Raw genomic sequence first — 21,735 nt, 5'->3', positions numbered from 1 at the left:
ATATTTATATATAAAAAAAAAGTTGCAGAGGGGAGGCCTTTGCCTACTTCCCTTGGGCCAAAGGCCAAATTAAGCTCTGAGGCTATTGTTTTAGGCCTGCAGGAATAATCAGTCATCCTTTCAAGTTCTTATCCAGAGAACAGCAATCATCACATTTAAAGTGATAGGGATGAGGACAATTGATGCCCTGGTTATAGGGCTTCAGTGACAGGACATGATGAAATTCTAACCAAAAGAGCAACTCACTGAAACAGAGGGTCACAAGTCTGGTGCTGCTTCTTATAAACCAGAGGAGAAAGGCAGATGCTGTGTGCCCCTAGGTACCCCTGTCATCTAGTCCCCTGGCAAATGCCCCATTTATTAGACGGAGGGTGGGAGGGTGAGAAGCTCCAGGATATGTTGGATGTGTGTCAGAGTTCTGTCTCCAGAAGCTCCACTGTGGAGAATTTTCCTTCAAGCTGTAGCTTATCCCCAGACCCAACTTTCCTAGGAGCAGTCTCACTCATCCACAAACATCCTGGGTCCTCGCTGTCTACTGGGCCTTTCTGGACCAGATTTGGGCAGACTCCATAAAGGAGGAGGAGATGACCCAAATCTAAAGCAACAGGAGAGCCAGACTCAAGAGATCATGGAATGAAGAGAGGGCATCACAGATGGAAGGAAATCACACATTAGTGAGGACAGAGTTTGCCCCAACTCCCTAGAGTGCACGGAGACTTTGACCAGCTCTCTGACACAAGGCCTGTGCTCTCAGAATATCACACAGCACCCCCTCATGGCCACAGGGCCCACAGCCTCCAGTCACTGTGATAACACTAAACACAGGGGCAGAGTCCTTTTTCTTGGTGTCACAACAGAGTGAGAAGAGGCGTCAGTGGGTCCACCATTGGAAACAGTGATGTTGTCACATGCTAACTTTTCCCTCCGTGGAATCTCTGTCAACTGTGTTCTTCCAACTCCAACTTTGCAAGCTGATCCTAGACACTGTACATGGTACATAAAAAGACAGTTTAAGTTCAGAAAGGTGCATAGGTCCTCACTGGAGGGCTTGTTGTTCACCCAACCCATTTGTCCCACAGCATCCTCTGCTGGCTCAGTTAACCCTCACTCTGATCAAAGACCATGCTACTGGGCGTTTCTTTCTCTTTGTCTCTTTCTTTTTTTTTTTTTTTTTTTAGTCTGGGTTAATAGATTTTGCCAAGCACATTATTTTTTTAAGGGTCCAGTGTGCCTAGGCCTTACTGTCACAAGAATCAACACAATTCTTTACTGGTGACTTTTCATATGGTTCCCCTAGAGATGGTGAGATTTGCCTTAATTCAAAAGGGGTAGCAGAAAGGATGCTTGAAGAAGAGCATGCAGAATACATAGAAGCTTTTAAGATAAAGAAATATTCAGGACGTGGCACAGGTCTGCTGCAATGCCAACAACAGAAGGTGGTGAGTTGGGAAAAGTTAGATGGATAAGGGAAGGAATGAGAGAGACTTGTGTGTGACAGGGAGAGGGGTCATGGCGGTGTTCTACATGCTACCCTTAGGATTTGGGGCTTCCCTTCTGTTTGATAATTATTGAAGATTTTAAACATGGTAGTGACATTCCAGGTTTCCATCTTTGGAAACTTTTCATAAAGTGATATATTAGAGAAACCCAGCTAGTAGCAATTATGTCTGTGTGAAGTGTTCATGGCATGGAAATCAAGAGGAGATGAGATGGTCCATTAAGTGGTGGACTGAGGCCCTTCAAGCATCCATTCCCCCTCCACAGAAATACTGAAAAATCAACCAAGGAGCTCAAGAAAATCAACTATGTGGAAGCTCTGGGGGACAGGTAAAGGTTAACAGCAATCAAGAAAATTTTCAATCAAGAAAAATGCCATTTTCAAAATGGTAGGGGGACTCACATGGGAACTTCAGCAAGGTGGTAAGTAGGAGGTTCCTCTCTCACAGCCCCCATGGCAATAATAATTTGGCTGTCATCTATGGACAAAGCCTTGGAGAATGGTCAGATCTGAGCATAACGCCTGTGGAGTCCAAGACCAAGAAGGACATTTTTGAGAAGGCAGCCCTTGTCCAGTGACTGACTCACTGTATTTAGTCCCATTTACATATCTGAAAACAGAGGAGAAAAAGAATTTGACAGAATTCAACATCATTTCATGATAAACACTCAACAAATCCTGTACGGAGAGATGCATCTCAAAATAATAATGGTCACATATGCCAAGCCCACAGCTAACAGCACACCAACACTGACACCTGAAAGCCCTCCTCCTAAGGTCAGGATAAAACAGGGCACCCTTACCACAACTTCTCAGGATAGTGCTGGGAGTCCTTGTCAGAGAATTAGGCAAAAAAATGCCTCCAACTAGGAAAGTAAAAAGTCAAATAATCATTGTTTGTTGATATCAAGAGACTCTATTTTAAAAACCCCAGAGAATCTACAAAAAAACCCCACAAAACCTACCAGAACTAATAAACAAATTCAATGAAACTGCGTGATACACAAAATGTAAAATTGGCTTGTGTTTATACACATTAATGATGAATTATCAAAAAATTAAGGAAATAATGCCATTTATAATAGTTTCTAAAATAATAAAATAGAATAAATTTAAGCAAGGAAGTGAAAGACCTATATATTGGAAACTAAAGAACTTTTGTTTAAAGATTTATTTTATTTATGCATACAGAACTGGGGTACAGGCCAGAGGTGCAGGGGTGGTGAGAGGATTCTCCAGAGACAGAGTGGGGAGCAGAAGAGGTTGATCTACTGAAGTACACTGCTGAGGGGAGCGGTGGGAGGGACAGGAGAGGTCTGCTGCTCCTCCGGGGTGGGGTTCGAACTCGTGCTGAAGCAGCTGTGGCTAGTTGCAGAGCTGCGTCCCAACCAGTTGCACCATCAGGGAGGGCTGACTATAGAACTTGCACCAAAAAAAAAGAGAAAAGTGGAATGCCATTCTATGTTTATGCATTAAAATAATTAATATTGTTAAAATATCCATTTTACCCAAAGAAATCTACAGATTTAATGGAATACTTCTCAAAATTCTAATTATATTTTCATATAAATATAAAAGAGCATAAAATTCATGTAGAACCACAAAGGACTCCAAATACACAAAGCAAATCTTGAGAAAGAAGAGCTAGACTGGAGACCTCACACTACACTATAAACTGAGTTGGGTTTGGCAACAATTTCTTGGATATTGCATCAGTGCAGTGCCACAAGTAACAAAAGAAAAAATAGATAAGTTGAACTTCATCAAAAGAAAATTATTGTACATCAAAGAACACTATCAAGAGAGTGAACGCAGGTCCTTCCTGATGGTGCAGGGGTTAAAGTCTCAACGCTATCACACCCTGATCCTCCACATAGCATGAATTCCATCCTGGCCAGGGAACAGACCCACATATGGTGCAGCAGACCTCTCCTGACCCGCCCCCGCCCGCTGCTCCCCTCAGAAGTGTATTTCAGTCAATCTACCTGTTCTGCTCCCTACTCTGTCTCTGGTGAAGCCTCTTACTCCCTGCACCTCTAGCCCACAACCCAGTTCTTATATACATAAATAAATAAATATTAAAAAAAGAGTGAAACTAAAACTCACAGAATAATAAGAAATATTTTCAAATTATATCTTTGATAAAAGATTGACATCCAGAATATTGAAAGAACTATATAGCAACCATATCAACAAAGATACAATTCTAAAAGGGACAAAGGATTGATTTGAATAGACATTTCTCTAAAAATAAATACAAGTAGCCAATAAGCACAGACAAAGATGTTTATCACCATTAATCATTGCATTAGAAGTGTAAATTAGAGCCAAAATGAGGTACCATTTCATCTTTACAAAACCTCTATGGATTTTTTTTTAAGATTTATTTATTTGTTCATACAGGACTGGGGTACAGGCCAGAGGCTCAGGGGCGGTGAGAGGCTTCAACAGAGACAGAGTGGGGAGCAGAACAGGCAGATCCACAAAGTACACTGCTGAGGGGAGCGGGTCAGGAGAGGTCTGCCACGCCATGTGGTCACCTCCGGGGCAGGCGGGGATCGAACTCATGCGGAAGTGGCTTTAGCTTCTCAGTGCTGTGCTTTAACCTGCTGCGCCACCAGGGAGGGCCATCCTGTATGGATTTTTAAATTGAAAATACTAAGCATTGGTGAATACATGGAGAAATGGAAACTGTGTGCATTGCTGGTAGGAGAGCAGAGTGGTGCAGCAGCTTGGAAAACAGTTTGGGGTTCCTCAAACAGTTAAACATAGAAATATCATATGACTTGTTCATAAGTGTGTAGTCCAAAGAATAGAAAACAAGCATTAAACAAATACATGTACTCCAATGTTCAAAGCAGCAAAGTTCATTGCAGTTTGCAAGGCACCTAGATTTTTGTAGTGATTTACTAATGTAGTAATTAACTAATCTTGGGGCATCTCCTCAAGTAATGGTGACAATGGGGATTCTCTCCTAGGACAGAGGTGCTGTTGGGTGCCATTTTCTGTATTCTCCACTTGCTGGCGCCAGCAAGGTAGAGCAGCTGCAGCCTGCTCCAGTGAGAACTGGAGTGAGTGTCCACCAACAGCCCACATAAGACTTTGTGTCCCACATGTGATGGACGATTGTGGGCCTACAAGGCTGTAATAAATCAGGCAGTCCTTGGCAGATTGCCACCCCAGTGTACTGAACTACAGTAAACTAAGGCACAGCCCCAGCTTTCCCATGCATTAAACCTGTTTATTTGTCCTGGAGCTTCAAGTTGAAGAACAGGCTTCAGGTTTATACCACCACTAGAAGCTCTGAGATGCTCTCAGGGTATGTAGAGCTATTAACCTTGAACTCTCCTGTGACCTTGACATAGCTCACTGGTATCTTCCAGAAAAGATTTTACACTCACCTAAAGACCCCAATTCCTGCAACTGTCACTGAAGGATACTTCCAGATCACTTGGCCTGGAGGGTGTCCGGGTATACAAATGTGGCTCCACAGAATTTATATATTTATACACTTTAAAAACTACTGCCCGAAAGTCTTTCAATTGACATGAAAACTAGGTGCTGATATCACTTCCTTTGGAAGAATGACAGGTCTTGGCACACTTTTAACATCTGGGGTCTACTAGGAGTAAATAAGGCTGCTTAGACAATCACAAAAGTTGGACAACCAAGAGCAAGGGTAAGGTTGGAGGATAAGGTTTATCTTCTACATAAGGCCACTCCTTTAAGACAGGAGAGGTAGCTGTTTCACTTACTACATAGAAACAGATGTAAAGAAGTGAGGAAACAGAATACTATGGTTCCAATAGAACAAGATAAAACCTCAGAAAAAAGGCCTTAATGAAGCAGAGATAAGTGATATGCCTGATAAAGAGTTCAAAGTAAGGGCCATAGTCTCACCAACCTCAGGAGAAGAATGAAATTACACAGTGAAAATTTCAACAAAGAGAAACTATCAAGCAGAAGCCACAGAGCTGAAAATACACAAGAAGTACTCAACAGCAGATCAGATGAAACAGAAATATGCATGAGTGAACTGAAGATAGGGATTGAAACTTACCCAAATAGGACAACAATAACAACTTTTAAAAAGTGAAGATAGTGGGGCCCTCCCTGGTGGCGTAATGGATTAAAGCACAGCACTGTGAAGCTGTCCACAGCATGAGTTCTATCCCTGGCAAGGGAGATGGCCCACACAGCACAGCAAACCTCTTCTGTCTCCCTACTGCTCCCCTCAACAATGTATTTCAGTACATCTGGCCGCTCTGTCTCTGGTGAATGCTCTTATCCACCCCCCATCCCCAGAAATCTGGCCTGTACCCTAGTTCTTGTGTGCATAAATAAATAAATAAATCTTAAAAAAAAAAGTGAAGATAGTGTATAAAAAGGCTATAGAATATTAAGTAGAAATATTTTTGCATTCTAGAGTTCCAAATTGGAGGGAAGAAGTAAAGTTATCATTTGCAGATGACAAAATTTCATGTTTTGTGTTATATTTATTGAGGTAACAATAGCTTATGGGGTTGCATATTAATTTGGGGGCATAGATTCACACCTTTTCCCATATATAGTACAACACACCCACTAATGATGACGATTATATTTTAGAAAACCCCAAAGTTTCAACCCCCAATAAAGGCAAAGGATGCAAAATAAATATACAAAATTTGTTGCATTTCTATGCACTAGTAATGAGACACCAGAAAGAACAATTAGAAAAAAAATCCCATTTATTATTGCATAAAAGAGACTAAAATACCTACAAATGAATTTAACCAGGAGAAAAACAACTTGTACCCTGAAAAGCTATAAAACTATGAAAGGTGGCAAAAATAAATGTAGACCATAAATGCTTATGGTTAGAATTCATATTGTTAAAATATCCATATTACCTAAAGAGATTTATAGATTTAATCCAATTTCTACCAAAATTATAATTACATTTATCACAGAAGTAGAACAGTCCTAAACTTAGTATGGAAGCATAGAAATAGTCTGAATAGTCAACACAATCTTAAAAAAGAACAAAATTTGAGACATCATGTTCTTAATTTTAAACTACATGACAAAATTACAGTATTCAAAGTAGTATGCAGTGGAGTTACTAAACATCTTCTTCAATGGGGGAGGAACCCTGAGTGGGTGCCCCACCTGCCTGAGGCTGATCATTAACCCAGAGCTTATATAGAAAGCAAAGCCAGGCATGGACTGGGGAAAGCGCCACCTGCAGCCATGGCCAGCACAGTAAGCCCTGACCCCACTACGGGGTCTCCAGGTACTTCAGATATATCACAGCTCATCCGAAACCCTGCTGATATCTCTGTCATTGTCATCTATTTCATTGTGGTGATGATCGTCGGGCTGTGGGTAGGTAGATGCCCAAAGGGGGCTTTTAGGGTGGGTATAAGGCTTGGGCGTAAAACATTTTAGGGAGACGATGATATGGGGTGACAAAGCTAAAGGAACATTAATGGTTGTTGAAGACTTCATTGTCCTCTCAGAATCATTTTCTTGTGTATAACAGAAATATTGCTAACATGGAGTTAATTTACTCCTAAAAAATCCCATTGTTTCAATAGAGCCAGCAGTGGGAACTTCAGACTTACTCTGTTCTGTCATCGCTAGCACCTGGCATACTGAAGAAAGATGACATTTTTATGATCCCATGTCTTTCATTTTCCTTTGTTGTTTGCTCACTGCGAGTTGGCTGCTTCCTTCATTGACTTTGTCCTTTCTTTTCTAGTAATGAATATGAGGCTGCAGATTCTCTCCCAGCACAGCTCTTTTGACACGGCACTTTGCTTTCCCAAATGAAAATAAACAGAATAGGACAGAAGTTGAAGAAGATGATTTCTTCTTTTTTCTTTATTTTATAAATACATTTTCACATTATTCTTCATTTTGTACATTTTTCAATCGAAGTTGTAATCCCTGTGGACTTCCCTCCACCACCACCCATGTGCCATCACCCCAGTCCCATGTGCTCTTCCCACCCCAGTTCTGATCCTGTTCTCTTCTCCTCCTCTATAGAATGTCTCTGGTTTACAATTGTTAGTTGATTTTTTTCACTTTATTACAATTATATATATATATATATGTACACACAGTATATATAATTACTATATATAATATATACAGTAATTGTTTGTTTGTTTTTCCAGATCCCTTACACTCCTGCTATGAGTGATACCATCTGGCATTTTCCACTTTCTTTCTAGTTTATTTCCCTAAGCATGATCTTTTTTTCCAGTTCCATCCATGTTGCTGCAAATGGCAAAAGTTTATCTTTTTGATTGCTGCGTAATATTCCACTGTGTATATGTACCACATCTTCTTGATCCAATCATATATTTTTGGGCATTTGGGTTGATTCCACATCTGAGGAAGATGATTTTTAAAGAGTTCCCAGGATTCTGTGAAATAACAATGCTATCCCACAGTTTCCAGGAAAATGGTTCTTTCTTTAGGAATGCTGGGAAAGCTCATTTCCACCAGTACCTGGGGTATCTTGGATATATCTGCTGTGATTTGATCCTCACATGATTCCTTTCTGCTCAGGCGATGATGAAGACCAACCGAGGCACTGTTGGTGGCTTCTTTCTGGCTGGTCGAGACATGGTCTGGTGGCCGGTGAGTAGTCAACATTTCCAGGAGATGTATTACCTGTGTGTGTTTAAGAGTAAAGAAAACATGGGGAATGAGGACAACTTCTGCTGTGTTTCTCTTGCCTACTTGCTGGTATCACTTTTTCCCAAATCCCTTGTCACCCCAGTAAATGACAGTGAGAACCTTCTTAGGAGAGGAAGCTTAGCCTGATATTTGAGAAGACCCAGCCCTGTTTCATACTCCCTTTCTGGTCCTTACTCAAGATCTTTGGCTCCTTTGCTCTCAGCACATTCCTGTTTTGTTCTCAGTCCTGAGCTGACTCTTCCTTTGTTTGGATCAGCTGCCCCTGTCTGTCCTCCTACTTCAGCACCCAGCTCATGAGCATCCTCTCTGAGTACAGTGGCAGAACTGTGTGGAGTATACAGTGGGTGCCCAGTACATGCTACCTTTTCAGACATGCTGACCAAATAGTATAAAGGGAAGTGGAAACTGGGAAGCGGCCTGGGTGGTTGCAGCAGAGCACTGTAAGCTTGGAGCGGACTCCACTCCAAGGGACACGGACATGCCATTTGGCGTGTCCAGTGTGGCATTGCCTTCTTAGGACTCATGACAGCCACACATCAGCATAGCCCCTTGCCCCAATCTCTGAGAGAAAAGGTGATTTTAGAGAGGACTGAAAAAGTGGGAACAGGAGTTTAGGGGACTGTGGGGGATTCTATACCCCAATTCTGTTCAGTCAGAACAAGTGCTGATCATGCTGTCTCTTGATATTTGTGACTTCAGAACAGTAGACAGTGCAATGGGAAGGGACACGGATGAGAAGAGGGTCCTTAGGTCCAGTAGGATGGAAGGAATCCTCCTCCTGAGCTCTGGCACCTTGCGGCTGACTGAAGGGGAGGTCTGGACAGTCTCAACTCAGAGCATTCAGGTAGTGAGACCGATGTCCTCCTAAGGCAGGGGCCAATGTGCTTTTCCAACAAGGGTCAAATTATAAGCATTTTAGAATTTATGGGCCATGTGACTTGTTGCAACCACACAATTTGACACTGTTTATAGAAGTAGCCACAGACAACATGTGAAACCGATGAGTGTATCTGTGTTCTGGTGAAGCTGCTTATAGACCCTGAAATTTGAATTTCACACAATTTGCACGTCACAACCTCATTAATCATAAGATTTTTAAATCCATTCCTAAGCAATCAAAAGTGTAAAAATGTTCTGAGCTAACAACTGTACAAAAACTGGTGGCTGGCTAGACTTTGTCCATGTGCTGTGGTTTGCTATCTGCTGCTTTGAGGAGTAGTGATGGAAACACCCCAACATTTATCTCTGTTCAAGAAGTCTGATTTGGTTCTACCTCTGATCCTCATGTCTGTTCTTGTGGATTTCAGATGGGCGCCTCTCTCTTTGCCAGCAACATCGGCAGTGGCCACTTCGTGGGCCTGGCTGGGACTGGAGCAGCTACAGGAATTGCCACTGTAACATTTGAATGGAATGTAAGTGACAGCAGAGGCTTCTCCCTTAAAACCAAAACTCTATCCAGGCATGTTTCTGTGGGAGCCTGTAGCAGATGTCTGGTTTAGTTTCTCTCTTTCCTCCTCCTAAGCCACCCTTGTTTGACCTTGAGGGTCACCCCTGCGAGGTCCCATTTGACTGGGACCATTCCAGTCATATGATCACTCACCTCTAAGATTTCCCTCAAGCAGCTATTCCCACTAGGAGCATAATTTCTATATAAGAATGTCATTTCAACCCCCCACTTTTAGCCCTTCATCATTTTAGTTCTCATTTCTATCTCTTTGCCCTGATCTATGACACAGAGTGTCCAGCCCTGAGTTAGATGCAGGGAATAAAAAATGCATCTAACCCCTGGTGGCCTAGGGGTTAAGTCTCAGGGCTATCATCACGAAGGCCTGAGTTTGATCCCGGGCTAGGGAGCTGATCCATATGGTGCCGCAGACCTCTCCTGTCTCGCTTGCTGCTCCCCTCAGTAGTGTATTTCAGTAAATCCACTTAGTTTTGCTCCTACTCTGTCTCTGGTGAATTCTCTCACCCCCACATCTCAAGCCTAAACCCCAATTCTTCTACAAAAAATAATTTTAAAATAAAGGCAATGGTGTCTCCTTTTGAGACACTTATATCCTAGTGGGAGCAACGGATGCACATTCACATCATTGTACACGGCCAGAAATGTGCCAGCTCTCACACAATGGGGCAGCTGTCATCGATGATGGGGGTGGCAGATGGCATGGATGAAAACCTTCCTGGTGCTGATATTAAGGAATACAGAGGCCAGGAAGTAATATTAGAGTAAGGTGTAAATGATTTAGAGATAGGAGGTAGGCTCTACAAGCCTTCATGATTGAGTTCCTAACTGTTCCACTACCATTTCACCACGGAAACTACATCCTCTTCAGGAGACCCTTGGTTCTTGAGAGAGGATCCGCCTCCTCTCATGCACTCATGCGGCATGCCCCCTCTCCAGCTCTTGACTGGGCATGTGTGACATAAATACTTCTGGAATTGCCAGAGTTTTTCCTGTTCTTTTTTCATACCCTTGCTAGTGTTTGCATGAGTATAGCATGTCTATTAGTTGGTGCGAGATGTTCACATAGAAGAAAGCTGGCTTATAGTGGAAGTGTAAATAGGCGCAAGATGTGACCTTAGAAATCACAAATGCCCATGCCCCTCCCTTGTTGATGATTTGGCCCCAAGTTTTGCTTTTGTAGCATCAGGGATTCCAGAAGGGAGCCAGCCTCCAAAGGCATGTACAAAGTGCCCTATGAACCCATAGTGTGATTGCCAGGCTGCCAAGAGACTGGCTGTTAACCTGCGACCTTGGGCTCCCTTAATCTCTATAATGCTCTAGTTGCTCCTCTCCTCTCCCCCTCCCACCCTGGACATAACTGGAGTACCTGTACCAATCACATGTCCCTTACCTGGTTGTTCTGAGAAGAGATGAGTGTTATGTGTGAAGACTCCTTTAACATTGCATGTTAGTATCTAACACTGATTGTACTATTCATTGTGGCAAGACTTGGGAGGCCCTGGGAATATTCTTCTGTCCCCAAATTTTTCTCTCATTGCTTTGCATTCTATAACTTCCTGCAATCCAAAAATAATCTCATTGGGTATATTGTATGAGCATCCAGAGACCAGCTGGATTCAGATTCCTTATCTTCTCTCCATTTCTCCCCAAACATTCTTGTCAAGTCCTAGGCCCCAGGAAACACTGGCTTCTGAGTTTTGGAAACAGAGGAACCCAAAGCTGTTTGGGATCATTACTTGGCGGAAAGGGACAGGTTTCAAGCAAACCTTTTTTTTCCCCTCCAGACTCAGAGCTCATAGACTCACAAGTCAAGCCTCTAACTTTGTACTTTTTTCTTGACATATTGCAGTCTCTGTTCCTGTTGCTGATTCTTGGGTGGTTCTTTGTCCCCATATACATCAAGTCAGGGGTGAGTATCCGTGCATGCACTCAGCACATCTGTAAGACAGTCATTTATTCATTCCTTTTTAGCCTTGATAATGTCACTTGTCTCAGAATTTCCAGGCTTAGACTTACACAGATCCACTAAATGCCGCCAGATTCCTGTTGAAAATGGCTACAGTTGGCTTCCTTTTGCTGATTGCTATGAGGTTCCCCGTTTTCCCATGTTCTCCCCCATCCTATGGTATTTTCCTATATTCTAGAGCTCACCAAGATTTTTTTTTAATTTAGCAGTGGGCTATATCACAGCTATTATGACTCCCTTTAAGATAGGTCTTGCCAACCAACCCGGGCATTGCTGTGTCTCCCTGAGCCTGGCTCACACATCTTTCCTTTGGCAGCTGGTGCTCAAACCATGCAGGTTCTCTCAGGGATCGTTCCTGTGATGAGTGTACCTAGGGAGAAAGCTTTCTGGTTAGTGCCTCTGCAGGTTGTCGTATAACCCACTTTGTTCACCCTGGGTCCCTTCTAGTTCCAGGTTTGCACAACTCCCTGGCAGGCAAGGATCCATGCCACAGAACCTATGCATGTGTGGTTGCATGTGGCTGACCATCTTTCAGGCACAGTTCCCCCTTCTTGTTTTCAGTAATAGAGTATAACTATTTAGTTAACTTTAATCATGAACTCAATCTGCTATGAGAAAACAAAAAGCCACCCCCTTTAGGCTACACACATAGCCGATCTCACTTTTGAGTCACAATTCATTTACTCTAAGTAGGAATCGGTAATGATGGTCCCTGAAATATATACCCAAATGTGTATTTACAATTTGCTGCTCAAGTATCAATTTTTTATAACACCATCATTGTGACTCTTTATTTGCAAGTCATATTGTTTTTGTCAGACTGAGATACTACCATCGATGAACCTAATATCAAAGTATCTGTAGTGTCTACCATACCTTTGGGGGTGTAGGTATTGCACATCTACCTTCACTTTTGCAGATGAGAAATGGAGTTTCAGCGGATTGGCATTTGCCATACGTCCACTTCTAGTAAGGGGGCGTCTGGGAACAGATCTCCAGGTTGTGTGATTCCAGCCTTGCCTTCTCATCTGTGTGTTCCCACGGCTCCATGCATGGTGCTGACCTACCCAGAGGTGTGAGTGAATGTGCTGGGATCTGCAGGTGAATCCTGTTGGTGTCTGTCTCTAGGTCATGACCATGCCAGAGTACCTGAAGAAGCGGTTTGGTGGGAAGCGACTCCAGATCTACCTCTCAGTCTTCACCCTCTTCACCTGTGTGGTCTTGAGGATCTCGGTGAGTTTCATGCCTTCTGCCTCTTGGTTTCACAAGTTGGGGCTGGAGTGCTGAGCAGAGAGGTAGGATCAAACTTTGCAGATGTCTTAAATCACCTGGGATCTTTCTACCAAGTTTCTTTTCTCTTCTTTTTAAAGATTTAGTTATTTATGCATACAGAAATGGGGTACAGCCAGAGGTGCAGGGGCAGTGAGAGGATTCACCAGAGAAAGAATGGGGAGCAGAACAGGCAGATTGACGAAGTACACTGCTGAGGGGAGCAGCAGCCAGGTCAGGAGAGGTATGCTGTGCCATGTGGGTCACCTCCGGGGCGGGGATAGAACTACACTGAAGCGGCTGCAGCTGGCTTGCAGTGCTGCCGTCCTAAGGTTGCGCCACCAGGGAGGGCCTCTACCAAGTTTCAATGGGGAAAAAAGGAGCTGTAGAAGCTTTAGAAGTTCATGAGTAAAATACATATCCTGAAAGACACCAAAGAATAAAGCAGCCCTTTTATTAAGGATGTGAAAAATAAAGAAAGGACAAAGTGTCTCAATACAGTAACACAGCTTTGTAGCGGAGGAACAGAGGATTCCCCAGTCACCTTACACCTCACTGCCTCATTGCCCCTTTATTCTCTGTCAGGGCTCAGAGAGGCTTCTATCTTCATTTTCAGTTTGATTATCTATTATCTGAAATGTGAATCAGAGGAAAGTGCTTTGTATTATTATACTGACCTTTCCTAAATTGACTATTTTATCGAAGACCACCCCTACAAAAGAGGTCATCATTAAGGGTTACAAGAAATTTTAAAGTTTTTAAAAGTTCCATTTTTGGCCATGACGTTTGAGGAAGAAGAAAGGAATTGAAGATTCAGCAGCACATGCAGAAAACAAAGAGAAAGTTCTTTGCTCTGCATATACCAGTAACTGATGAAATAATCCTGTGCAAGTTTATGGTCTAGGCAGTTCATGAGAGAAGCTGACCCTCGCGATTGCTCTTCTGTTGAGCTGAGACAGTGTGAGGAGATGCTGCCTAATTGAATGGTGTGAGCTTCCAGTGAGCCAACCTACGGATTCAGCTCTGCTGTCCATGGTTGAGCTTCATGTTGGGAGTAGCAAAGATTCTTGTGCACGACAGAGTTCACCGTATGGTTAAGAACTCTTCATCTGAAATAGCACTTTCTGACATTATGTGCAAACATATTAAAATATGGCTGTGAGGGCAAGTACAGAAACATGATATGGGTGGACTCTCAGGAAAGACGGTGATCTCTGGGATCCCTGTTGGGTGGAACTGGAAGTTGTCTCATTGCAGGGGAGGGAGGGGGCATTTAAACAAGCCCCCCAACAGGGGTGAATGGCATTAGGGCTCTGGGAGTGAGTAGGGCATGGAGTATAAACTTATTAAGGTGTGCAGCTGTAACCCAACACTTATGTGGTACAATAGACCAATGACAAATCAATCGGTTTTATTTAAAATATTTGAATAAAATAAGCCCCCAGAGCAGAATAGTTGGATGCTGAGGAGAGCAGAGGAGCCCTCCGGTACCCAGGGCTCGGCATGTGTCTGGGAAGGGGCTATAATGAGTTCCTGTTCTCCCCTGCTACAGTTTTATGGTCCTAAAGAGCATACACCAGGTGATGGGGCAGAATAACAGGGCTGCAGCCTCACAGAGTAGAAGGTTCCTAGTGGTGAGAAGGGGATGGAATGTTGGGGAATTAACAGGGAGCAGGAAGGCCAAGCACACACGCAAGTGTGGAAGGTCTGTGAGCAGCTGGAAAGATACAGGGGCGCCCATGCTTACCCCCAAGGTTACGTTTTAAGTCTATTAATAGGGATTTATCTTAGACACAACCTTTTGTGATCTTTTACACTCTGATAAGAGATACTACCCTGGTTACTTATTAAACAAGTCATGATGAGGCATTGGGGTAGTTTTCAGAGCCTCCCCTTGCCCCTCAGTTTGAGAAAGATCTTCTTACCCCTTGGTTTCCAGCCCCTAATAATACATATATTGAGAATCATTATAGACACAACACACCTTTTCCCCTTAATATTTCAGTCTGGATGAAACCACTGATATTCTTGTAGAAAAAAATCACATTTCACATTTTCAAACCCAGAAAATAACTTTGAAACAAACTGCTATGTAATCTAGAGACCTTGTTCACAGTGATGAGAGACTAATTGATGTCCTTCAATAGCAAAAGAAAATTTGGATTAGGCAATGCCTCTTTTTGTTATCAGGAACATGTTACAATTGTTATGAATGTAACTATCCTGTTGAATTGTACATGTTAAAATGGCAGATTTTTGTTAATATGTTTTAGTTAGCTATAAAAAAGCCTTGCTAATATAAGCGACTTAGATTTCAAAACAATTTCATACCTTAGTTGTACCTAAGAGAAACAAAACTCAAGGAATTCATAATAAGATTATATGTCTTCAATATGTAAATGATTAGGTGCAGATACACAAATCCTAATGCTGTGGTTATATAATTACTATCACAGCCCCCCTCCTCCCTCATGTATTATGGATGAGCATGAACGTGACAGTTATAAGTGCACAGACTCAGGTATGTTTTATGGCACTCAGAGGCAGTGACTGACCTCTCTGTAGGGGATAACTTTTTTGGTAAATATCCAATTTTCAATAAAGTACCATCTCCCCTCAATTCACCCAATAGTTGCATTATTAAAAAACCCAGTGATGGCCCTCCCTGGTGGCGCAGTGGGTTAAAGCACAGCACTGAGAAGCTAAAGCCACTTCCACATGAGTTCGATTCCCGCCTGCCCCGGAGGTGACCACATGGCGTGGCAGACCTCTCCTGACCCAGCTGCTGCTCCCCTCAGCAGTGTACTTCGTCGATCTGCCTGTTCTGCTCCCCACTCTGTCTCTGGTGAAGCCTTCTCGCCACCCCTGAGCCTCTGGCCTGTACCCCAGTTCTGTATGAACAAATAAATAAATCTTAAAAAAAACCCAAAAACGAAAAAAAAAAAAAAAAAAACAAAAAACAGTGATGACAAAGATACAGAAAGTACTTTGTGTTTGGAACACAGCATTAGCTTCTAGGTTCAAAGAATCAAGAACAGGTTTTGTACCAACATGAATGTCCGGTCAGATGAAAAAAATATTAGGATTATTTTAAATCTTAGGGAGGAGGAGGAACAACCATTTCTTGTTACACCTCTTCCCAACCCAATTTCTGCAAAGAAAACCACCTCTAATTTTCTGATTCTAAATCCTGCTATCTTATCCTTCACCTCTTCCTTTCCCTTAGATTCCATGTGAACTTGGAGACTGCAGGAAATAGCATGGATGGTATAATTACACTTGAGCAAAACAGCCTCAATTTCATTGCCTATCCATACCCACCTCTCCCACCCCTTTCTGAACTCCCCTGGCAGAGTTGAACACTGCTTCCCAGCTTCCCACTTACTTTATACCTGTACCCAAGGACTTTTTTTCTGTATTTCTAACATGTTTCTATGTTATTTCTCAGGGTTTTGTTCTGTTTGTGATTTTGGTTTTTGAAGCCTGGAGGACCTGAATTGGGGAAGCAGATCCAAGAAGGGTCTATACAAATTTGGGAGGCTGGGAAGCACCCTGTAAGGATACAGGGGTCCAGTAAAACTGGGTGTGTCTTGCTTCTTTAGGTTCCTCTGTGGGATTCCCTATTGGGCTCTCAATCTCAATCAATTCTCTCTGTGTATCTTATTTTTACCCAGGTCTTTTCAATCACTATTCTAAGCTGTCCACAACTTTTTTAAGCCTCTAGACCTCTGCCATTTTTCAGAAAAACTCATCTACTACTTTATTCAAAACATTTAAGCAGGAATCACTCATCCCCTCCCCATTCAAATAATATATTTTTGCCTTGTTCGTCCCATCTCCTCACCATTCCTTTTTGTCAAAGTCCATCCCATTAACCTATGCCTTTTCTCAATTCCTCTCTACATAACGTCTGCAGGGTCTTGTTTCATAATTACTACCTGCCATCATCTCTTACCCTACTTTCTACTACCCCCAAACATGCCCAATCACTTACCTTCCTAAGAACCATTGCCTCATTCTAACTCCTCACCTGCTGCTCATTTTTTTGTTTCTCTGCTACCAATCATGAAAGGAAAATATAAGCTGTAGTGCAGACTTTCTCACTGTCCATGCACTCATTCATCATTCCCCTTTATAGTCAGGCCAACAATTAACTCAAAGAAACAGATCTAGGTTCCAAGGAGTCCATGACTGGATGGCAGAGATGGCATATGGGGGGGGGGGGGGTGTCATCATTGAAGAACTAAGGGATACCATTCAGGTGTCTTTTCCCTCCTTTTTAGGCAGACATATTTTCAGGAGCCATATTTATCAAGATGGCCTTGGGAATGGACCTTTACCTGGCGATTTTCATCCTCTTGGGTATCACTGCTGTGTACACCATCACTGGTGAGTCCGCCATTCAGTTCATAATCCTACCTCTGACTCTGCTCCAGCCTGCAACTATTAACTTTAGTGATAACTTTGGGACTTCCAAGCTACAAATGTCCATTTAGTCCTAGGAAGTCAGGCCTTGGCTCAGAAGCACTAGAGCCAAGGTAGTAGAATCCTTGGGATTCAGTAGTGGGTGGGTGGGTGGGGAAATGATGGCTCCACTGTGTTCAGTAGCCAGCCTGTTATTTAGAGTTCAGCAGATCATAACCATGGAAGGTTAAGTTGAAATAGTAGTTCAGATGTCAGACTGGCAAATCCAAAGCTGGGCCCAAATGAACCCAAGATGCCAAGTTATGGGGAGAGGAGAACTGCAGCCATGGGTAGGTTGTGAGGGAAGATATGTGGCAGAGGCCTGAGTGCTGGCGGTGAGAGCCGGGTGCACTGGTGTAGTATGTAGTATGTAGATTTTAATGATAAGGTTGTTCATATTGATGTTCAGATGAGCTGTTGGGTTTTGTTAGTGGGGTCTGATGGAGGAAAAGAATAGAAAACCTGAAGGAGACACCACAAGGTTAAAACCTTTCTCCCACAAGGAGGTGCCTATGCAAGAGTCCTTTACTCCCCTGCCCTTTTCCCTAATAAGCCTACTCTTTAAATATAACTAATGCCTCTGTCTTGTGGAGAAATTTGCTGTGTGCTACTGAAAGGGGAGGTCTGGGGAAAACTTTCCCCAGAGTGAACCCAAGGACCTTGCACAAAAAAATGACATCAGGGTCCTTGGGTTACAGCTGAGAAATGTTTTTGCAGATTTCACATTTCAGGGGCATTAGGTGAGTGTACTAAGGACAAATTATTTTCATAGATACAAGCAGGCAAAGTTGTATTCAGAAGGGGAGATTTATCAGAAAAAAGAGAATAGGAGAAGGCACCTGCACAGACACAGGAGGGCAGAAAGCTGCACCCGAAAGAGGCAAGTTTGTTTTTATATAGTGCTCCTGTTAGCAAGCAGAAAGAGGAGCGCCCAAGCACCCCCAAACCTGCACATTCTCTTACGGGTTCTGCCATTCACCCATAAAGACAAAACATAGTCTTAGAGCATACGACCTTCCCTGAAAAAGAATTTTAATAGAATTAGTGTGCAATAGAGAAAAGAGAAAGAATATAGTTAAAATAGTTTCTCCATGGGTAAATGTCCAAACAATGATGGTCTAAACACTTGTCACAAGTCTAAGGCACCTTCTGGCAGGGAAACATAGAAATGGGCAGAAGGTGGCAGGCAATTCTGGAAGGAAAGGAGAAAAATCAAAGCACAAGTAAAGATAAAGACTGCCATTGTCAGCCTCCCCATAGGTCTCTCACCCACATCTCTGTCTCTTTCAAGTGTCTCTTTCCATGTCCCCCAAGTCCCTGGTTCAGGTTCAAGATCAGGAAGCAAGTGCAGCTTCTTCCACACATCTTTCTGCTCCATGAACCTCCTCCAGGTCTTTTCCCAAGTCTGTTTTAGCTTTCCCTCTCTGCTGAGCAATCTCCTCCTTAGGTGGGGCAGGAAGCCTGGAAACTCCCCTTTCTATGGGGATCAGGCTGTTACATTCCTTTGGGGGGGGGGAGGGGTTCATTTCTTTGTGGAATTTTTGTCTATTGTTAAATCAATTATTTCTAGGGTGTGATTGGGGAATCTGTAAGGACTGGTTGCCACAGGGCAGGGAGAGAGGGGCACCCCTGAGCCCCCAAACCTGCCTGCTTTATATAGTCTCTGCCACCCGCCGTATCAACACAAAACATATAAGACTTTAATGAAAAGGAAATCTAATACAGTGAGTATACAATAGGGAAGACAAAGAATATAATTTCTAAATCAAACACCTGAAGTTACCCATCCCCTCATGAGTAAAAGTCAACCTAAAAGGGATTGGTCCAAAGCAAGGCCCGAAAGCCCGCCACAAGACTAAAGCACCTTCAGGCCAGGACCCACAGAAAAGGGTCAGACATGGCCAGACAAGTCTGGGAGGAAAAGAGCAAAATCAAAATTAATATAAATACTGCTATAGTCAACCTCCCCATGGGTCTCTCACCCACAGCTCTTTCACCCAGTCCAGGGCTAAGAAACAGTTTCTTCACATGTCTCCCTTTGCTCCATGTGGCTTCCTCTGGCTCTCCATCCTGCTTCCTTCCTTCTCAGATTCCTTCTCTTCTCTACTCTTCTCTCTCAGTTCCACCCTCCTTTTGGGTGGGGCAGGGAACTTGGAACTTCCCCTTTTCCTGGGGACCACCCCATTACATGGTGATTCTTTGTAATGCCCCTCAATCTCATATCCCCACCTCTGGTCAGCAGTCCCTTGTAGTGACCCTTAATCTTCATCCCAGACTAAGGCTTTTCCATTTCCTCTGCTGGTTTCATGACTACCTTGGTCATTTCTACCCACACGTCTAGTTTCTGACCTTGTGAAGCCTGCATTCCAAATTTTCTACTCTGAAACTCCATCATTAACTTAAAAATTAAACTATACCAGTTCAGTTGGAAAAAAATATATAGAAAAATAACAGCTTGAATAATTCAGACAGTCTTGGGTCCATTTTCATACATCGAGCATATATTTTAGAGTGAGTAGAGATGAAGGCATCAAACTCCTGGTTTCAGGGTCTGCCTTTTCCCCCAACACTCTCCAAAAAGAAGAGTGAGTCTAGAATGGGAAAAGAAGTTGTTGATAGTTCATCATTGAAGCAAAAGCTCATCAGTTGCATTGGATATTCAGTTGATAAAAGAAATGTTATGTCCCAATACAAGAACAAAAATGGTTTGGCCCAAATTTGGAGAGCATTGCCTACTGTGCTAAAGGGAGTGAACTGTGGGATTGTTGAGGGAAAGCTTCAAGATATTAAAACTTGCCTTTCCCCTCTTGATATTCAAAAACTCATACAAAGATGGAACTCCACTACATTTCAACAGAAAGTTTGAGTCTAGGTGTAACTGGTCCCCAGGGAAGGGGAATTTCCAGGTTCTCTGCCCCATCCAGAAGGAGGGGGGAGCTGAGCAGAGAAGAGGAGTCTGAGAGAGAAGGAAGCAGGATAGAGAGCCAGAGGAGACCTGAGGGAAGAACATGAAGCAGAGAGACATGTGAAGAAACTGCATGTTTCTGCCCTAGACTGGTTGAGATAGACGTGGGTGAGAGACCCGTGCAAAGGATCACTATGGCAGTGTTTCTCTTGATTATGATTGTGCTTTTTTCCTCCCAGACTGGTCTGGCTGTTTTTGACCCTTTCTATGGGTTCCGGCCAAAAGATGCTTTAGGCTTGTGGAGGGCTTTCAGGCCTTGCTTTGGGCCAGTCCCTTTTGGGTAAACTTTTACCCACGAGGGAATGGGTAACTTTGGGTGTTTGATTTAGAAACTATATTCTTTTTCTTTTCTGTATTGCACACTCATTGTATTAAAGTTCCTTTCCATTAAAGCTCTATTTAGAGCAGGCAGCTTTGGGGTTTGATGGTGTCCCTCTCCCTGCCCTGTAACAAAGGCAGGGCTAGGAGATAGAAGATGAATGACAGACAAAAATAATAATGAGATAGTAATGCTAAGAGGGGCTTGTGCTCCCCCAGTTTTGATAGGGTTTTCTTGTTTTGCTTTGTTTTTCTGAGCATCATGGGTTTGGGTGGAGGAGAACAGCTGAGATAAAATGTCAAGATTTTTTCTTTCTCTCCACAGGGGGCTTGGCCTCAGTTATTTATACAGACACCCTCCAGACCATTATCATGCTGATAGGTTCTTTCATTCTCACAGGGTTTGGTAAGTGATAACAACAGAGCCTGGGGTTTTTGTCTCTCCTTTTTCTTTCCTACTAACTTCTAATTCTATAGAACTCAAATTTCCATTTATATAAGTCATGTCATTGAAATGAATGTCTTCTTTCTTGCTGTACTATATCAGCCTGAGGAAATGGGGAGGAGAACCTCACTTACTTTTAAAAACTATTGCTCACGTAGATTATCTTCTTTAATCTTAATATCTGTGCTCAGAATGAACAAAATCAGTATTAATGGGGTGATTAACTTTACAAAAATATTGGTGTATTTGATTAAATTACAAGAAGTCTTTATTATATATAGAGTCTTCCTAAAATGAAGGATTAAATATTTTAGATGCCTGAGTGTTCAACTTATTATGACCATTTCTAATAGAAATTATTAAAATACATTACTGACACTATTGATAGAATATACAAACAGACTGGATTTTCCTTTATGGCTCTCAATTATCATCAGTCTATTCTCTTGAGTAAGTCATGCCAGCTGGCACCACTAATAAATCTAATTTATAGCTGGCTAAATTTTGTTTTATTTTATTATGATGGTTGTTTAACTTTGCATAGGAAGTCCATGCACACAGTAAAAAGCATAGGGTGAAAACAAATGTCTTTGTATCCCAGCCCTGACCTGAGCTACCATGCTTATCCACTCAAGCTGTACTGAACACGTCATTT

At 42.6% G+C, this 21,735-nt stretch overlaps 1 protein-coding gene across 1 annotated transcript in view; it reads left to right on the top strand.

Annotated features, from left to right (window-relative positions):
• Positions 1-6,730: 6,730 nt before the first annotated feature.
• SLC5A4 (solute carrier family 5 (glucose activated ion channel), member 4) overlaps positions 6,731-21,735 on the top strand; it is a 36,807-nt gene continuing 21,802 nt past the window's right edge. The window contains exons 1-7 of the mRNA XM_004690941.1: positions 6,731-6,865; positions 8,057-8,128; positions 9,496-9,600; positions 11,503-11,562; positions 12,748-12,852; positions 17,172-17,277; positions 20,961-21,041. Coding sequence (XP_004690998.1) covers positions 6,731-6,865; positions 8,057-8,128; positions 9,496-9,600; positions 11,503-11,562; positions 12,748-12,852; positions 17,172-17,277; positions 20,961-21,041 — 664 coding nt within the window. The remainder of the gene's footprint in view (positions 6,866-8,056; positions 8,129-9,495; positions 9,601-11,502; positions 11,563-12,747; positions 12,853-17,171; positions 17,278-20,960; positions 21,042-21,735) is intronic.

Source organism: Condylura cristata, unplaced genomic scaffold (genome assembly GCF_000260355.1).
Source record: "Condylura cristata isolate star-nosed mole 26May11 unplaced genomic scaffold, ConCri1.0 scaffold00029, whole genome shotgun sequence".
NCBI classification, from domain to species: Eukaryota; Metazoa; Chordata; class Mammalia; order Eulipotyphla; family Talpidae; genus Condylura; species Condylura cristata.
Note: the sequence above shows the minus strand (reverse complement) of the source record. Positions and strands in the feature narration are given on the sequence as shown.